Raw genomic sequence first — 20007 nt, forward strand, 5'->3', positions numbered from 1 at the left:
TAAACATTTGATATCAATAAAGAGAATTCTGCGATAGAGATCATTCAGAATTACGTTTGCCTCACAGAAGAGAAAGATGGTTCCTTCTAGTCCAAACTATAAACTATAATTTATAAAGTGTAGGTTATCGTCATCCTTTTTTTTATTCAGCGTTCATTCATCCTGACAATTATCTGCCACAGTTTTGCATTTAGTCATTGTTCTGCCGCTGGGCGACCTAGTGACATTTGTTTATCTTTTATATATATTTGGGAAACAGCGACCTTCTGACATTTGTGATAAAAAGATATTTTTTTTTATATTCGCCAACTTTCATCTGGTTACCATAGCGTTCATACAACGAAAAACAAAACATGAATTCAGTTATACACAACGTATGCAAAACTTTTTAGAAAATACTGTAATACCAATGCTTGATGATGGCAGACTTAAAGCAGACTCAAATTCAATTAGGTTCAAAATCTAAAGTAACAAACTGGCAACAACAACAACAAAATTAATAAGCCTAATTAAATTCTCCCTGCCAGATGAAAGTAAAGTGCCAAATTTTCAGTTACATAAAATTGAAGGATAATCGTGCAGTTATTGCATAACATGCAGGGGAGAAGTTTATCTCGCGAGCTCGTAAACGTAGACTAGAGAGTTTGACTTTCACCACTAGTTCGACGAATCTAACGTCTTATAGCGCCGCACGAAGATGCAACAGAATCGCTTATGAGCTCATTATGGTACGAGTCGACAAAACTTTTGCCGTTGTACTCCCATTCCTACGAATGATAACGTAGGTACTTTAACCGTGAATAAAAAATCAAAGAACTCCCAAAGCAGCATGCAAGCTGGCAAGCTGTCCCTGAAAACTAGACAACAGCCTCAAGAAGAAATTCGAAAAAGAAAAGCTCACGACACTGCTTTGCTTCCCGTAGCAAGATTGCATACATTTGGGCGATTTCTTATTCGCTGTTTTTTTGCCCTGTGCTGGCAACGAGGTACGCTTCGTTTTACCTTGCATTGGATTACCATGAACCAACGAAAAGACAAAAACAAGAGCAATCATGTAATTATCATACAAAGTTTTTGCAGTTCTTTCAACATTCATGTGATTGGTGCATCATTTGTCATATGCCTTGCCTGGTGGTTTGATCATTTGTAAAATAAACTAACTTCACCTAATATTTTACAATTGCCTTTTTGTAATATAGTATTTATTTGCGTTAATTCCGACGTAATTGAGCAATAAATTCATTGTAATTTGCACAAATTGTTATTCATAACGTAAGATAATTTTTATTCCTTTCCAGGTCTAGTTCATTATTCGCACAAATAACAAACACAGGTTGGACCAGTAAACCCTAAGTTGCTGTTAAATGGGATAAGGTAACGTTCAATGTAAACAACACGATCGCAGCTCTGCTTGAACATACGGTTTGTGTTTGTTTTGGTGCTGGGCTCGTGTAGCATTTATCTGTTTCGTTATTTGTTTTTTAGTTTTATCAACGTATTCTACTATCTTAAGCAATACGGCCTTTTTGGACCGTTACTCCTGAATAAAAAAAAAAAAAAACGTATTCTACAGTCGCACTTGCTAAAATTTTAACTCTTCGATCGAAATCATGCCAGAATAATCCAAACAAAGCTAAAGGAGGTCGTATGTATGTGATGTGTTTAGAAACTTTGCTAGAACTCGTTTTCTAAAAATCAGCAAATGAATGGTATAAATTTTATTAAAAGTGTTACCAAAAATGTGTCGTTTCGTGCTTATGTTAAATTATCAGATTACGTATTTGAGTGTTACAGTGTATGTGAATTCGAAATACAAAAGGATATCTGTAGTAAACTCGCAAGTGAAATAGATCCAGGATTGACTCTATCTAAATGTTGCAAAGCGCAAAACGGTTATCAGCGTCTGGTGCTCTGTGTATAAGTTTAGTTCAAATAATTCTACAAAATATTCGTATTGATTTGCAACCAATTATTTGTCGTAAGTACTCGATCCAGATAGACAAAGTGATGCCATGATGGACCAAAAAATGCTACCGCCCTGAAGGGCATCTTAAAGAATAACACCTAACACGTGATTTAATGATTCTTTTGCTAGAATGGTATGGAAAGATTTACTATCGATTCAGCGTTTGCCATATCTCATTTGGATGTACAACATATAGCACTTGTCTCTGTATTCCAAATCAGTTTACATAGTACTACAATGAGGCGGTCGTGTAGTACAGTCGTCACCTTGTGCGACTTAATAACATGCTCAGCATGGGTTCATGCCTTATATCGACTGTCCCCCCGGTGCTGACTAAAGACTCGAAAGCTTGTATAGGCCAACATGTCCGAGTAGGACGTTACCCCAAATAGAAGAAGTACTACAATATCGGATCGGGATTTAGTCTTTGCTAAAAGTTTTTCGCGCCAAGAAACCGATTTGTGCTAACACATACTTTATCTCTTTTTGTTTTACCCTGGCAGTTATGGTGTTCTAAAAATTGTACACGTACTTCCTCAATTCGACATGTTTAAAGCTAAACCATTGTCACATAATTGTTTAAAAATAACAGTTTATTTAACTTATGTTACGTTTTATTTGATTTTTCAACATTTGGGGAAGCTATATATAAATCGTTTATGTATGAAGAACGTTATCTAGGCAACGTCTTTCCATTTTGGGGATGATATCAGCATGTCATCAGATGATAACACGGGATAAGATCAGATGATCCGATGCGTGGCGTCTCCATCATTTGGTTGTTCCAGTAGCGTGACAGTGATTTATGAACGGTCGGTGATCGGTAATGCGAGTTAACGCACCTACTAAAAATGCATTGTCGAAATCGATTGTTGGATAGAATACCGATCGGACACCAACTATAGAACAAATTATTTTGCATCGTCAACGTCTGTTCAATGCACCCACAACATGGAACAACTCAGCAACTGAACAGTTGCTTTCACAATTCCTTGCACCCTAGTAGAGGTGGACATTTCGGTTTTTTAAACCTTTTCGAAGTGAACGTGAATGATCCGAGTGGTTCATCACAATTTATATTGTATATTTTAATTGTTTACTTCGAGGGCTATACAACATGAACTTAAACCTAAACCTTATCTAGCAAAACCCTAATACTAAAACTGAGCAATTAAAAAATGTTCTTCTTTGAATAGCAATACAATAATTTGTTAATTTAAAAAATTTAAGTGAATGTATTTTCAGTGCTTTTGTTATTACACAATAAGTAATTCCTGAATTGGTACACTATTCGAAAATCGGTAGAACTACGTATTAATCCGTAGGTCTGATCGCATGAACAGCAATTCAAAATTGACATTATATCAATTGACGCTAGAACACAACGTTAACCAATCAATTTTAATCTGGTTTTGCATATAAATTTACGACTTCCAACATTCCAACAATTTTAATTGTACAGGTATTCTCCGATATTCACTATTATTGCGAACCGGAGGCAATAGCGTATCTCGAATATTACCGTAAATCGAATTTCGAGATAATCGGTAAAATTATAGGTAATTTTGGTATAATTTTTCTTAAAGTGATAGATTTTAACGATTAAATTAGTTATTTGATTTGATTTAAACAAAAGATTACAATGTTGTACGTTTTAAAATAGTTTTTAAAATTCGACCAAAAGGGAATTTATTTTGCATTTGACATTTGATGTGTCAAATCAGTACAATTTGCTCAACAAATTATTACTGAATTAAGAAATATCAAATTTAGAAAAGCACGTATAGCGAAATCGCGTCTATAGAGTATGGCGTGTACCTGGGAATACCTGTAAATTTTTTCAAAATAATCATGAACGCTATATTTTGTATGTATTGATTCAACATTCCCGTCAGTTTAACTTTATCATGCCCATGCCCAGGTTCAAAACTCTCTGCATTTTCTCTCTCTGAATAACGTAATTTAAAATGTCCCTTGATACTTATCACTGCATACTCTGTACATGTGAAATGTATTTGTATCTAGACTTTAACTTAAGATATCTGTTAAACCGTTTACGATGGACGGAATAATATTAAACATTAACAATTAATGTTTGCACTCATTTTTGTGTTTTTTATGTGGATGTATCAAAAGTTTCGTTATGTTATTTTCCAGTTCATACATATTTTTACGTGGATTGAATGAATCTGAACACCTCTCACCCCACACCACATTCCAGTAACATATTGCACAGAAGCACGCTATGACGCTGATTTTTCAAGGGTTTAAATTTTTTTTCACTTCGTTTTTGTTTTTCACGTCTGATAACGATCGAGATCTCTAATCCCCTTACATTGCATTATACACTGGTCGTGTGCACTCATTTAATTCAATCGCCAATTTAACGTCATTTATTGCTGCTTCCAGCGAAAGAATCTGTCCATATCAAAAATATCCTGATACTGATATTTTATTCCGCCAAACATTTCGTCTTGGACCGGTCTGGTGATACAGTCGTCAACTCGTACGACCTAACAACATGCCCGTCAATGGTTCAAGCCTTGAATCGACCGTGCCACCATACGTAAGACTGACTAAAAAAAGAAACATTTCATCTATATCCTTAATCACATGGAGAGTCCTAAGTCCACTGAGGTTTATTTTCGGACCAATAAGGGCTAATTATGGTATATTGTTTTAAGCAATCATCTAGAATTTCATTTTTTGACACAATATGCAAATCAGTGTCTACATTTCATTTGGCCGTCAAATATTTACCTACGGTTAATCTGTGTTTAAATGATCATAACCAATGTTTATAATGGCCCAATGGTGTTTCATGCACTACAAAATGCTTTATGTCTGTTTTTGCTGTGCGGCTATTACTGTTCTCGATACAAACTCAATTTTGTCGGCAAGATGATTCAGCAAGAGTAGTGCACACGAACAAAATAAGTTGGCAAAGAAACAAAAACTACATACCGTGTACTACTATTCCTTTGAAAAGTGAAATGTGCGACAACCAATGAAAGTCTATACATCGACACAAGGTGCTGTTGGACCAGTTGTTTGACCATTTCCTTCTTTGCTCTGAGAAGTTTTTCACGGACCAGTATAACATGCTGCTAAAAACGGTGCCAGTACCGGGGACCTGAAACAAGCCAGAACGAAGGGAAAGCAAACGGGCAAAACGCTAGCCCGAAACCCGATCAATGTTAGCAAACATTCCTGTTTTTCTTCCTGCCATGTCGGGCAGTCGGTGAAGATGGCCGTGAGGCTTCATTCGAACCCGTTTTACGATGCCATTGAAACAAGGATTCTTCGTGTTTCCGAGTCTATTCCAATACACACACACACACACACACAAACACATTGTCGAATGCACCGTTCGTGAGTGAACTTGCAGTGGAAAAATGTAATTGATTTGTTTTACTTCCCAAAACAGGTTTTCGCGATTCCGTAGTAGAGTGACACAGACGGGATTTAAGTTGGTTAGGGTCAGTATTTGAGGCCACAGTTTCGGATACATTTAGCGGCGCGCAATGTGTCGATGCTTTTGCTGAGCTACTTTTGAAATTCAACAATGCAGTATTGTGTTTGTTTTTGGACGCATTTATTAGCACAAATTATCTCTTTACAATCTTTTTTTTCTACAATTCTAACTTACTATGCTATCGAAACTTATGTACTACTTGAAGTCTGTATAATCAATTTATCATATCCACATTTCAAACCACCTGCGAGCACACAACATATTTTTCTGTACACTGCAATTGTTTACCACTATAATATCGATCACACGCAACTAACCCACCAAGAAATTCTAGGTAACTAACTAAACTAACTACAATATCTCACCGGATCATCTTTAGCTATCTTTACCTTTACGTATGTTAGATATTACGCAACCACAACACAGCGGATGCTACATCATGTCGCCACATTTGCTCAGGAACTCAGTTTAATCTACTTGTTTGCCGGGTCTATTATCTTAGCCGCAAGCAACCATCCTTTGCACGGACACACACCATCATTAGGAAGTTTACCAACCAACATATTCAACTCCGGACGAAACGGGCCCTTTCCTGCAAGTCCGCACTACACCAGTGTCTAATTGCAACTGATTCTGTTTTACCATTTACCTGCTACCGACACGTTGTATTGCGAACGTTGCCATTTAACCAAGGAACCGTAGCCTCCTCACGTCTAGCATAGAGTATCGATGATTGTACTCTCCTTCGTGCTCGGTTCAACTTGCCTCGGCATGTTGAGCCTCATCGCTTGGCTGTAAATTCGAGTTAAAATGCAGTCATGCTTTCGATGTAAGCACGCGCGACTTCGACAAAAAAGCATCCGAAAGCTAAGGAATGTAAATCTCATTACCGAGAATTCATCAATACTCGCTTAACGGAACCATAACGAAGCCAATGTCAATTGATGGAAAATCATAGCGACGAGTGAGCTCCTTAGGAGCAAAAACCATTCTTAACTGTTTGTTGGTACAGTTGGTACAATAATGAAGAATTATACATCAAAAACAAAACATCCAAAATAATTTCAAATATTTCTATTAAAAATAATAGAATAAATAATATTGAATTCAATAAAAATATTCTCAAAAAACCGTTTCTTTTTTCATAAGAATCTAACAATAAAAAATAAAAATTTCTCACTCAAAAATGCAAACTAATAAAAATGATAAAACATAAAAGAATGATAAAAAATTTAAACATGTTATAAAAAAATGATAATTTTATAAAAAGAGAGCCTTGAAAGTAGGCTTTAATTTCTCAGAAAAACTAAAACAAAATCAAAGGAAATCTAATTATATGTAAAATACTCGAATGTTTTACTAAGTAAATGGACTGGCCAAAAAAACAGTATTACTTTCAGTTATCCGTAGAAATAACTCAGAAAAATCATATTATGTAACTTTTATGACAGCCATCCTTTGAACGGACGATGTAACCCAAAGAAACTAGAGTTTTTAAAAATGTATCTAAGGATACGTTGGAGTAATTATCAATTGTGTTTGATTTTTGAGTCCAAGTGCCGTCGTCGAGATAATAACGCTCTGTGTAAAAAGATAATTTTTGAGTTCTTTATCTCGATTCAAATAGAGTCGTAATCAAAACTTAATTTTATATACATTTTGATAATGCCTCTATATTTGAGATAAGTTGCATTTATACTAAGACGCAGTTGCAAAATTCAGAAACCTTAGCTAATTTAAACTGTTCATGTGAATAAATAATTCAATATTTTTACAAATCAAAAAGGACCTACAAAGCCAAATTTTACAAGTTGTTACTATGGTCTGATGCAGTTGCTTCATATCTACAAACCTTCTTGGCTCGGAACTGCGAATCATTTGATGTGTGCTCTGTTGCTCGACTAGCTTTTTAAACACTTTGTCTGTAAGTTAGAGCCTTTAATTGAATCACTTTACACCAACTATCGCACACTCTAACGCTTGCTTTCCTTTCCGCTCCCATAAACAATCGCTCGATAGCCAAGGATCGCAACAAACACAATACTCAATGAGCATGTAACCGTGATTGTAAAAAGAGGAAGATAAAAATAACAATTGCACCCTCGGATCTGCTATCAACAACACCATACATTAACCCTTCATGAAGCAGACTCTCATAATGCATGTGGTGAAAACGGATGATGATAACAAGTCCTACGTTGTAAATCGGAAAGGTTTCGCAATCCTTTTCCCTCATGGGTTAAGAAAACGTTAGTATGCATTCCATTCGTTTACATCCCTCGGCACATGGGCCCAATCGAACCATGCATCCAACCGTGGCTTCGAACCAACACACACGACACACTCTATCGTGTGCTGGAGATCAGATATATCCACCCTCTATTCGCACTCTTTTCAATTGTACCCATTCGAACATCTTCTTCACACCAACAGCACACACTCTAAATAGTAGCAAATATTGCACGCCTCATCAGAAACAGCTGGTGTGCAGCCAAACGGACAGAGGAGCTTCTTTTCTGCTGTCCGTGAAAATGAGAAAACACATTCCGAAACTACCTAGCGATGAGAAATTCGCATGTTTGCAGACACTGCAGACTGCCGGTAGGCGGGAGACCAGATGGATGGATGCACTTGTCTAATTAGCTTATAATTTGCGCAGTTTATAGAACAGAACGGTAACTGCCCTGCATCTTTATCTTTTTTTCTCGCTCCCTCCGTTTCTATCTACGTCTTTCTTTGTTTCTATCTCTCTACCATGAGAGCAAAGCGAGAATTGAAAGTGTGTAAACTCGAAACTTGTCCTTAGGTCGACCATCGCGGCCAGTCAGCTGGCTTAGTTTGCGTGTAAATGGAGATGAAAAAACGGCTGATATATACATTGAACGTTGATAGAAAGAGTACGAATTGTGTATTACTCTCTTGCTAGGATCGCAAAAAGAAATGAAATATGGAAATAAAACCAGCACAACTGCCGTAGGGAAGTAAAGAAACCTGTGCATAAATGGAACGTGATACACTGACGGGAAATTCAACATCACTCGATGCAGCTGCACCCCCATTATTGAATCGCACTCCGATGATGAACTTTTTGCCCCAATGCCACTCGTGCAAGCCAACTAGCCAGGCAGCTCCTTCATAGATTATGTAGGGTGTTTGTTATGTTTTTCTCCTGCGGATATTGAAGAGATGAAATTGAACGATGCGTGTAAAAACGGGAGGGGTACGAAAGACGCCATCATGTTCCTTCGCAACAACGCAAGGCAACGACGCACTGGTGAGCAAAAAAACCAGAACACGACCCAAGAGCGGAAGCGAACGGTACTCAGTACCAACCGATAAGGACTTTCGTTTTCACACTATTTTCGCTACCGCTCTGCATCATCCTGAACACGGTAATACCACTTCATGTGAGGGCACGATACAGAATATTGATTATACCAAGACACACACAAGCTCTTGCGAAGGAAGACGTAAGCTCCTGGCCGTCCAGTGTCGGTACCGAAGACGATCGATTAACGACCCGCGAGCGCGCTAATCAATCAGGTGAACCGGTTCCACCGTTAGTGCAAAATTGCTCCTGATTGCGTCAACGAGACGGTGGTTTCGAGGCTTCACTGTCAGAAGGTTTGCATCTCGGATCTGTAGGTTAGCAGAGGCACATTCCTAGACTGTCTGCATCGAGGACAGAACCGTTCTGAACGATGGTACTGCTAATTGCCATTAACGGGATGCTGAACGCCTGTTTCCTGGCCCACTCATGTTCCCGACAGACAACACGGATTGTGTTCTGAAAACCTACTGGTACTAAGGCGAAAAGTGGAAGCCAAATACTTCGCGAGTGTTTTTCGTAATTAGAAAATTGGCATAATAACACCAATAAACTCCATTACTAGGTTTTCAGCAATCATGCTAAACATTGCAAACGTCGACTAGTTAACAGCATAAACGATCTGTATGTCTTGTACAGATCTGATCTTATATTTCTAGAATACAAAAAAAAAATCCTGATCAATAAACTCTTACTATAAGTGTTATGCAGCATCTCGATCATAACTGTCTATTTTCAGAATGTATCATTCAAAAAAAAAAAAGAGTGACTCTCTATAACTACTGGGCCACAAACCTAGATCCTATAGGTGAAATAGGCTCAGCAATACTTATACCAATTCCAGTAGGGGAAAGTAGGTAAAGTCGAACACCTTAAGCAAAATGTTAAAAATCTTGGAATTTATTAACATAACCACCATGAAAATGTGCACACATTATCTTAAACTCATGTAAAATCAAAAAAAAGTGTTGAAACTTTTAAGTTTATTTCGCTTTTTATGTTTTTTCATGAAATAAAACATGGTTTTTTTCGTGCATTTTGGAAATTTTCGGGTAAGCCGGTCACCTGATGTGTAAAAGGTGGACCTTTAGAAAACGTTGGAAATTGAAGAGGTTTATAGTATTTTCCACATTTACCAATTCTTGGCCAATTGCAACGGCGGATCATTCAGCAGTTAATTTAGGAATTGTAAACGCCACTTCTAACACCTCGAAGAATGCAGAATCTAAAGCATTATTTAAATATCGTGCACTGACAGCTGACGTTGCACCAGCTTACAAAACAACAGTCTAACCCTTAAGAAAATTACTCCACGGAAAGTCCACGAAGTATGTTTTAGGGACTTGTTAATACGTGAAGCCATTTTTCCATTGAAAATTGGACTTTTTGATATTTGTAATCCCATAGTTTCTCATATCTATCCTTGAACAATTTCCTATCACTGCTTTATCTTATTTTTTTTTTCAAGTTGTCCAGGATCGTGACAAAATATTGGATTTCGTGAAGTGCTTTGCCAGCGTCGAGCGAGTAATAGCATAACGCATGACTGCTATTTTGACCGGTGTTTCATTGCTCCTTAATTTAAATACTTTTCATAGTTTCTGCAAGGTTTATATCTTCTAAATATCTCTATTAAAGGTGTTTGATGAAATAGATTCATCGCCAAATGATATAAGATGTTGGAACATTTATAAGGTTCCACGGCACTGTCCAACATAAGAGTAAACAATAAATCAACAAATTCGATTTCCATCTTTCCCTACAACCGAGCCCTCGATGCTACGAACACGAACAACATTAAAAAACAGTTGGGTCAAACAAGTCAAAAGGAATGCGTTGCTGAAGCCAATTCTCTCATTGATCAAAATCATTTTTAATGGAGCCGCACCTAACTTCGTTCACAATAGCTAGTAAAAATTGGTTTTAGGTAAATCTTGTTTTCACATAAAAAGGTCTTGGAAAATTATTCTAGTCAAAAGAGTACTTTTTTAAATCCCATAATTGTTGGATAGTATGAATGGTAGAATGAGTGAGACAGCCTTTTTTTAAATTAAACTTTTGCGTTATTATACCAACTATACTTGATTGAAAATGAGGCAAGAAAACACTCTTTTTACTTTGCACGATTCTCCCTTAATATGTCTTTTTAAAAAAATCAGATTTTTCATTGCAACACTGTATGAAATTGACATACTTTAAATATAGTAATATTTGAAATATTTTTTTACAAGAACACTGCAAAACTGATATTGAAATCTGAAATCTGTATTGTGGAAATAACACTATGGTTAAAGCATCATGACAAACTATTTAAATGCAAACATGATAGAGCTTCATTTTACTCGCTAAAAATCATAACCTTCAGTCGTAATTATGCTTCTCTGAGCTCTCATGGACCAATATTCTAGAATCATTTTTTAAATCTCCAACAATTGCGTCACATCTGCCTCTTGTTTACTTGGATGATGCGCCACTCGCATCTCGCAAGTAAAGCCTGTTCAACTCCTCTTCACGTTTTCGTCCTCCGATACGTCTTCTTGAGATGATCCAGCAAAGTACGATGGAAAGTGAAAAGCTTGTTCGCGCCACCAATTAGCACTTTCCATTATGCTAATGTACATCAAAAGCCAACGAACCGCAAAATAACCAATTTGCTCCGGCAAAGGGTCATGATTGTCCCCGAGTGTCCACCGCTCTTAATCGCCATGGACCATTTCACCTTCATGATAGTAAAAATTCGTGTAAAAGTGTCATCGATACCTAGCGCTTGTCCAGTTGGGCGTGTAATCGTCTGCCCATTGGCAAGGCCATCGGACCCGTGTTGCGGAATTGGCAAGGCCCTTGCACTTGGGTCGCCGCAATATATCGAGTTTCCCCCCCGAAGAAAGCACCCACGTAGGAAAAACATATCCTCCCTCCGTAGGGTCTGCCGTATCGAACGCATGGAACGCCGACACGGATTTTGCGGTTCATTCAAGCGGTACGGGGATGCTTGCACGGCACGCGATCATCCGCCCGACGTTGTACATTGGCTCGCGGTGCAGTAGAACAGAACGGCGGCCGGAACGGTGGCGGTGAAGATGGCTCTCGGTATGCCGGCGATCGGCCAACACTGCCGCATATGTGTGCAGCGAACGATAGCACAATACCGAGCGAAGCAAGACTGGCTCCGGGCGGACGGGCGGACAGAGGGGTTTTGACGGGCGGGAAAAGGGTGAGCCGCGGGAAATGCAAGTGCATCTATCGCGCACGGTGCGCGAACAGGATGGTAGGGCCGGTTTGCGTGCAATGGGTCCAACTGCGCTCGGAGTATATATTGATGCCGGCGGCCCACTGGAAGGCACAGTTTGAGTCCATTCGTCTTCAGTTCTATATCCATCGCAAACAGCGAGCGAGTGTGCAGAGTGTGAGTTCGGCCTCGTGCAATTGTGATCTGTTTTCTTCGTGAAACAGATTTACTAAGAAACGCTCTAGCGCAACGCAACCCAACCCGGCCTCATTCTGCCAAACCCTGCAACGATGCAGCTGTTCAAGTGTTTACTGGTGATCGGGTGTTTAGCGACAGTGTCCGTCGCCCACAGTGCCTCCGCCACGCTGCCGGTCAGCTCGAACTCGATCGATGACAGCAACGGACCGCAGCAGCAGACGCCCCGTGCCGGCTCGTACCTGGGCGAGATCAAGTACCTGTACAAGACGTACCAGGACTGTGCCAGCGCCGATGTCTCCACCTGCCTGAAGATGAAGCTGTTCACCATCCTGGACCGCGTGGCGCGCTCGACCAAGGACTTCAAGCTGAGCGAGGGCGTGCGATTCGTGCGCGATCAGGAATCAGCCGCTGACGCTACTCCGCTTAAGACCGAGGTCCAGCTCGAGGCTGAGCTGCCCCGTTCGCTCGACGAGAAGGAACGCTCGCTCAACTCGATGCTCTTCGACAAGGTTCTGTCCTTCTTCCAGTCTCACACGCTGCAGGTGAGTTGGCTGAACCCTTTCGATTTACTCTCACACCCTTTCGATCGGCCCGCTCCAATGACGTTTTGTTCCCCTTCCCACCAGGTTAAGTTCCCGTCCAGCGAGGAAATCAAGCGCTCCATGGATGAGGTCCGCGGAGGAGGCGGTGGCTTCGGAGGTGCCGGAGGCGGTGGCTTCGGAGGCGGCAAGGACAAGGACAAGAAGAACGGCCACTGGATCATGATCCCGCTCCTGCTCGGCAGCACTCTCGTCCCGCTCGCCTTCGGTGCCCTCGCCCTGCTCGCCGGTAAGGCTCTGATCGTGTCCAAGCTCGCCCTCGCCCTCGCCTCGATCATTGGCATCAAGAAGCTGATCTCGAGCGGCAGCGGACACCACGAGTCGGCCCATGAGGTCGTCGTCTCCGGTGGACACGGTGGCGGCTGGGGACGTATCGGATCTGGCCAGGGTCTTGCCTACAACGGCTACGGACACTACGCCCAGTAAGCGCAGTATACCTTGATCCCCCCATCCCAGCCAACTCCCATACCCCCAAAAACCCACCAAAACAACCAGTCCCGGGCTGCTCGTTGTCAGCCGGTGCAACTGGTGGGAGTCCAGTTAGAAACAAACGGTTAGAAGCAAGTGCAACCTGGGTCCTTCGGCATCTCGACAGCGCCTACGAACATCCTCAGCCAAATCACCCCATTAATCTCACCCTCAGTGGATCGGCGCTCGGATCGGTGTAATGCAGAAGGAACCAGCCCTGTTCCATTCGACCCGCTTTCAAAACCGCTCCTCCACCCGCAACGGCCCCAGCGCAGCAAGCACCGAACTCGCACTCAATACCGACTGACGAACTGATACCCCGCCGGTAGGGCATCGTTCTATCACGCCGCGTCATATGGAATTTGCACGCAAAACGTCGTCTACAAAAACCGCGAAGCGAACATTACACACAGCCAAAAAATGGTTCCTGCTGAACCCTCACTCACACAATCATTCCCCAATCTCTCTCACACATCTCGTAATCCCCCAATAACCAGACAGGGGGCCCACCGTTCCCCGATCGGAACATATCGATGGGCACACCAGCTTTAGCTCTTAGCGGTCGAGGCGGCTCCCGTTTTTGCCGGAGCGCGGCCCACCGCACAGCAGTTTATTTATTTAACTTAATTTAATTTATTGTACTGCTCCCTCAACAGAACTGATAATTTATGTGTTTTAGTTTTTTTGTTTTGTTTTGTACGAGTTATGATTTCGTTTTCGTTATTTTTTGTACGATACGTCCTATTTTTGTGTAAAAAATGCAGTCAAATAAAACTTAAATGAAGAAGTACTCGATTGTGTTTTGTATGATCACTAAATGCCGGATCCTTTAGGCGCCAATGATACACAGCCCAAGGAACGGCTACTGCCATGCATCCGAAATATCCGCTTAACACACATTTCCTGCGAAGCAACTAATTAAAAAACAACGCAAATGCACTGGAATGTACCAGGAATGACTTTCACTCCAATATTGGAGCAGACCTTTGCCGTTATTTAGCAGCTTATTTGCTGAACTGGTCCAATTCCCGTGGAAATTCAATTACGAGTTTGGCACGAGTAAAAAAAAAGTACCTAATACAGGTCTAACGGCACGTACAATTCGAGTTCCACATACACTTCGAAATTCACATACATAAACGAGTTTCAAGCCGCCCAACTAAGGCCGGACATCGAAACTAAAAGTCGCGGAAAATCTAGATCACCGCTGCGCAGAACCCGGTTTCCTGCTGCCGGTTGCGAAAGTTGCTGCGGACAAAAACCAAACCTGCTCCAGCTCATGAAAGAACGGGCCAAGTTGGTGTCCATGAAATAAATACACAGTTTCCGGAACGGTACCACTCGTTCCCTCACAGCTGATCGACTCGAGGACATCTTGTTTGGGGAGAATGCATTTCACTGATTTCTCTACCAGATTTCCACTTTCTTCATGCACGACCCAGCGAGCGGAGCAGTTTTCCCGCAACGATCGAAGCGGAACTGAATAATCTTCACTCGGTACTTACAGAATGTCCGGTATGGGCGGTACAAAATATAAACTAGTGCAGCATACCACAGATCCAACGATTAATATTGCACGGTTGGACTAGCACGAATGACTAATATCTTCCACATTAGCATGTTAGTATCAAGCACTAAATAGGCGCACATTTTCATCGTAATTATGTTACCCTATCCAGCAACATTTCACCATTGATGGTGTATTTAAACACTAATAAATCTAATATGAAAGACCATTCAATCAATTTAGCGTTTTCCTATAGATCACAGAACACATTGGAACGCATCAGGAACTCAAATTTCTGAACTGAACGCCATCATTTATTGAATGATAACTACACTTTGTGCAGACACAAAAATGTTGTATAACGATGATTGGACGTAAAAGGGGAAATTTATCTGCAACTTGCTCTATGTCCATATAAAATCAAGCTTTATACTAGGGGAGATGTATATCAAACATATTCAAATCCCTTACCATTGTGTATTGTATCGTGATCGTACATGTACAACCTATCTGTTAGATTAATTCAAAATTCTAGGCCATCGCATTATTTATAGCTATAAGTTAGCCATAAGTGTTGTTTGTGACGCGTATTAACTGACAAACTTGTAATGATAAAAACAAATTCTAAATAAAAATGTAACGAAGAACTGACTGAAGCTATATTTACCAAAAAACTAACAAATTTGTTTCGCTCAGATTGGCTCCTGATTATCGATCAGCAATCGTAACTGAAAGGTTTGTCTGATGATATGCGGGCTAACGCATCTATCGTGCCAATGCAAGACCAAAACGTATTAATTAAACCCGTTAACAAATTTTGTAGAAGTAAATTAAATTTGATTTCGGCAAAGAAGAGTTGCTGTTTTCAACGAAATGAAAAGCGATCTAAAAGCTTTCATCATAAATCGTAAAGCTTCCTACTAATGCATCGCGCAACGCGTATAAGCTCGGTCAAGCGATCTGTGCGATCTTTCATCGACTTTCTTTTTCATCGATCTTTCTCGAAACCAGCAAAAGCTTTCTAATTACTTGGAAGGTGAAATCATTTCACCATCGCAACAGCATAAAGCTTCGACTAAGCTTTTGGATCACGATGGAAAAGTTTTGGTAAAGAAGATCGTTTGTGAAAACTGCCCGAGAGAGTACTCCAACACAAAATATTTATATTTTGTAAGTACCATTTAGCATAGATTTTTTTAATTCACAAATGTTCATGTTGTGCCATGTATCTAATGGGACATACTGTAATCTATTTTGTAATCGAGCCAAAAATTTGCAAAAGCAAACAAATAATTACTTTATCAATCTTAAGCTCAGCTTTTCTTTTACTTAGTGTAACATTCTACGCCAGCGTAACATACCAGCCTATACAGGTTTTCGAGACTTAGTCAACCGAATAGTCAGTCCAAATAGAAAGCTGTTCTAGTGACAGGTTGAAATTTCAGCTTGTTGGCTAGACAAATAAAAGGCCTAAATACCAGAAGTTCTCGATATCGTTCAAATTACTCCTAAATCAAAGAGTGAAAAAAACATCGTTCAATTTTTTAAATACCATTATTTAAAATGTAACGGAAACCATAACTGATCGTACCAACAGTTGATGAAATGAAATAACTAACTTACTGATTTTTTCATTACATTTTCATGCGCTCAAATTTGCTCCAAAATATTACATTTTTGGCATAAATTGGATGCTCTCTAATTGTCATCGAGTTTTGTACATACTTACGATTCAATGCTTTTTTATCTTGGGTGAAATTTCTATTCATTTCACGCATCCAACAGTATCTTATTGCTCTTTCACAGCTTACAGTTATTGTTTTCCCTCTTCAAACAATAAAAGATACCATTACTAACAGTAGCGGCAAACGACCAGATAATCACCTCGATTTAGTTCTGTAACTGAGCTCAAGCGGAACAAACTGTAACCGCCACAGTTATGCTACGCTAACAGTGCTCCGTTTGGTTCATTGAGCAGGCGTGTGAACGACAGACCGCAGGAAGTATTAATAGGGTGTACTAGTCAATCAAACGCGCTTACACGGTAGACTATAACGAAACGTGCGAAATCGTTTGTTTAAACGGTGTAAAATTGATTTGTATTACTACATCAAATTAATTCACCTACCTCATACACGCGCTACATGTAAGCATCGTAGAAGGGTGGAGGCGGCGAGGGTTGAGAAAATACATTTTGATGTTATTTTAATAGGCTGCTTAAATGTGTATCAGCTCCTCATCGTTCAGCATCATCATTTTGGCTAAGCTAAGATATTACACCCTTGGCTATTGTACACGTCACACTCATTCATCATCGTGCCACGCTAAGTAGAAAGTGATCAACACAGCTCATCAAATGTAATCACACACACGCACACACTCGTAAACAAATGTGGCTTCCATCTTCAGCCCAACAGCATGACGATCCTCTAGTTAGGCGAGCGAAAGTGGTACCTGCTGCGATGCGCCACGGTTGCATCATTAATTTCCATTACTTAGCACGCACCGCCCCTGCTAACTGTTGGAATCAAAATATGTTAAATCCATGTCCGGTTCCGTTTTCAACCACCTGCCACCACCATTCTTCGTGCGGCACAAATCGTTTCAAATGCCGTACGTTATCGATAGCGAACGTCACGACTTACACAATCCCACAAATCGGTTGTACCGGTGTTCAAACACAGCTTTTTTTTCACCGACTTTTCGCACCGTGCTTTCTTTTCTGCCTGATTACAATGCACCCTGATGGCGACACTATATAGCATAGGTTAATGCATTGGTAGGAAGGTGCTGTAACCGGGGTACATGCAAATCATATTGTGCAATCATGTTCCGGGAAAAGTGCCCTTTTAGTATCGTTCAGATTAAATAATCGTGGCCACATTTGTTCAATGTCAGCTCGTCCAAATCCTTACACGAAATCACCCAATGGGTTACATAATACTTTAACTGGGATAATGTACCAATAATTTAAGCATGCCTTTGCTGTTTTAATATTTCTGTAAAACATAAACTTCAAAAATATTGATTTGATACACACATAACAACCAAAAAATTAGCTATCAAGGAATAGCAATAACAGCAATATAGGTGTGAAATCGAATAAAGCCAATCAACTGATACTACAACGGTGCATTTGCATTAATGATGTGTGTGTGTCTTATTAAAATTCACAAATTTGGGTAATCTCAAACAGTGTCTACATGTTGGAAAATTTTAATTAAAAAAAAAATAATTAGAAAACGAAACGATTTTTTCCGATTCCCATTCATTGATTATTGATCTTATTGGTTCCGCATGGCAATGAAATCATGCGAGGATGTCATTAGACTTGCAGGGGCCAACGCGTCTACAGTTACGCTACCGATCTATCATATTTTCCGATATCCATTATTCACTTCATTGAAAATAAATGTGGGCGTCATTCGCAATATCAAAAAGGAGAATAAATAAATTAGCTCGTTTATAGCTAAACAAAAAGATTTCTAGCTAAACGAAACATTTTAGCAATTTTGATTTTTAATTTATATTTAACAATGAGATATAAAAATAATATAATGAAACAAAGTTGATTACCAGTCCCCATATGAAGATCGATTTATACGAGAATTGTTTATATCAGTGGTCGGCAAACTAAAACGGCCAAATTGTGTAAATGATTAAGAGCCGCGGGCCAGTTAATTTTGCACTAAAATTATTACATTATAAAATTTTTTAAACCAAATAATTGGATAATGATATCAAGCAATACGATTGGTAAAATTATTGTAATGTCATCCAAGCAAGGTTAAAGATTGGTAATTCCAATTAATAAAACTAATTGTTGTAGTAGTACGGTAGTCTTTTCAGTTATTTCTTAAAGCGCATGAAGGTCACAGCAATAGTTTTTGAATAAAATATTTCTAATTATGGTGGTAGCTTTAAACGAGCCCAATAACCATATATATGGAGCATATCTTGATATGTTATTTTCTATATTATATTATTCTATATTATTTTTTATTTTTTGTATATTTGTTTCATTTTTTTATTATTTTCATTAACAAAAGCAATTTAAAGCCTTGCGCTAAAATACTTTTGGCAAAAGACAGTTTTTAGGATTTAGCTTCAATCCATAGTGCTTCAACGAAGTTGTTCTTGCGGCTTGCAATGGATTTGAATGGAACATTTTTGGAAAAATAAAATACAAAAAAGGTTTTAATAAATCAAATACAACATAACAACATTTTTATAACAATAAAGCGTAAAAAAAGAAAATCCATACATCATTTGAAATTGAACATTACACACAATTGTCTGAAAATCTAAAACTTGCATTAGTAGAACTTTCGATAATTTCCAGAAAAAGCCTGCGAGTTTGTAAAATGATTCCTTCGCATAACCCAAATTTGAAGAATAGACACTTAAAGAGTTGTTAATAATGTACAGCGATTAAATTAGTACTTTTGTTGAGGCTTTTCTGGCTTTGCCAATAATGCAGTGTGTATCCACCTATTTATGTGATTCTGGATTTTCAAGAACATTCCAACCCAGACAAACGATGACACTACAGTATGCGTTTCAAGGATCAAAATACTCATACCAATTGTAAAAACAAAACGCCGAAAACCACTGGTTTAAACCTAATACAAGCACATTTCTTAAGAGAAACTGCTGAATTGGATCGTTTTTGCGTAAATAATGAAATAAACATGTATCTAAATATCTTCTTCCCGTCCCGTGGTACAGTCGTCAACTCGAATGATTCAATAACATGCCCGTCATGAGCTCTAGCCTAGAATGGACCCGTGCCCCCATAGCAAGGATTTGACTATTCGGCTACGTAGTAATGAATTAAGTCACGAAAGCCTTTATAGGCCGGCATGTCCGCGTAGGACGTAACGCCAAATAGAAGAGAAGAGAAATATCTTCTTGAGTTGCATTATACATATTTTTTATAAATTCTCGATCAAACAATTTTATTTATTTATTTCTTTATTTATTAATACATTTACAAAAAAGCTACATGCGTTTTCTTCTTTTATCTCTATCGTCAACACTAACCTCCTTTCTGGAAAATAACTCGGGCGACGGTACTGTTTGTGGTTTAGTTTCATATTTCCTACGTGTTTGCCTCATAAATAACCATTCCCATTGAACCATTCGCACAAGGGTGGGAACAGGGCAGTCATTAACCTTAACTGGGTACAAGATGATACTACGCAGCAAGCCCGGGCACAAAACCCCGCGCCTTCAAT

General features: G+C 39.3%; 1 protein-coding gene across 1 annotated transcript; it reads left to right on the forward strand.

The window, feature by feature from the left end:
- The first annotated feature begins 11314 nt into the window (after window positions 1–11314).
- Window positions 11315–14053, forward strand: LOC121588532. Its single transcript, XM_041906586.1, has 2 exons — window positions 11315–12738; window positions 12823–14053. The coding sequence occupies exons 1-2, from the start codon at window positions 12289–12291 to the stop codon at window positions 13219–13221; spliced, it is 849 nt and encodes a 282-aa protein (XP_041762520.1). The 5' UTR covers window positions 11315–12288; the 3' UTR covers window positions 13222–14053.
- The last annotated feature ends 5954 nt before the right edge of the window (window positions 14054–20007 follow it).

Source organism: Anopheles merus, chromosome 2R, assembly GCF_017562075.2.
Source record: "Anopheles merus strain MAF chromosome 2R, AmerM5.1, whole genome shotgun sequence".
Lineage (NCBI taxonomy): Eukaryota > Metazoa > Arthropoda > Insecta > Diptera > Culicidae > Anopheles > Anopheles merus.

What these genes read in the sequence shown, in the direction of transcription:
- LOC121588532 (XM_041906586.1), top strand. Translation starts at nt 12,289, where the DNA reads ATGCAGCTGTTCAAGTGTTTACTGGTGATCGGGTGTTTAGCGACAGTG. An exon ending in TCCAGTCTCACACGCTGCAG is followed by an intron (nt 12,739 to 12,822) that starts GTGAGTTGGCTG and finishes CCTTCCCACCAG; the next exon opens with GTTAAGTTCCCGTCCAGCGA.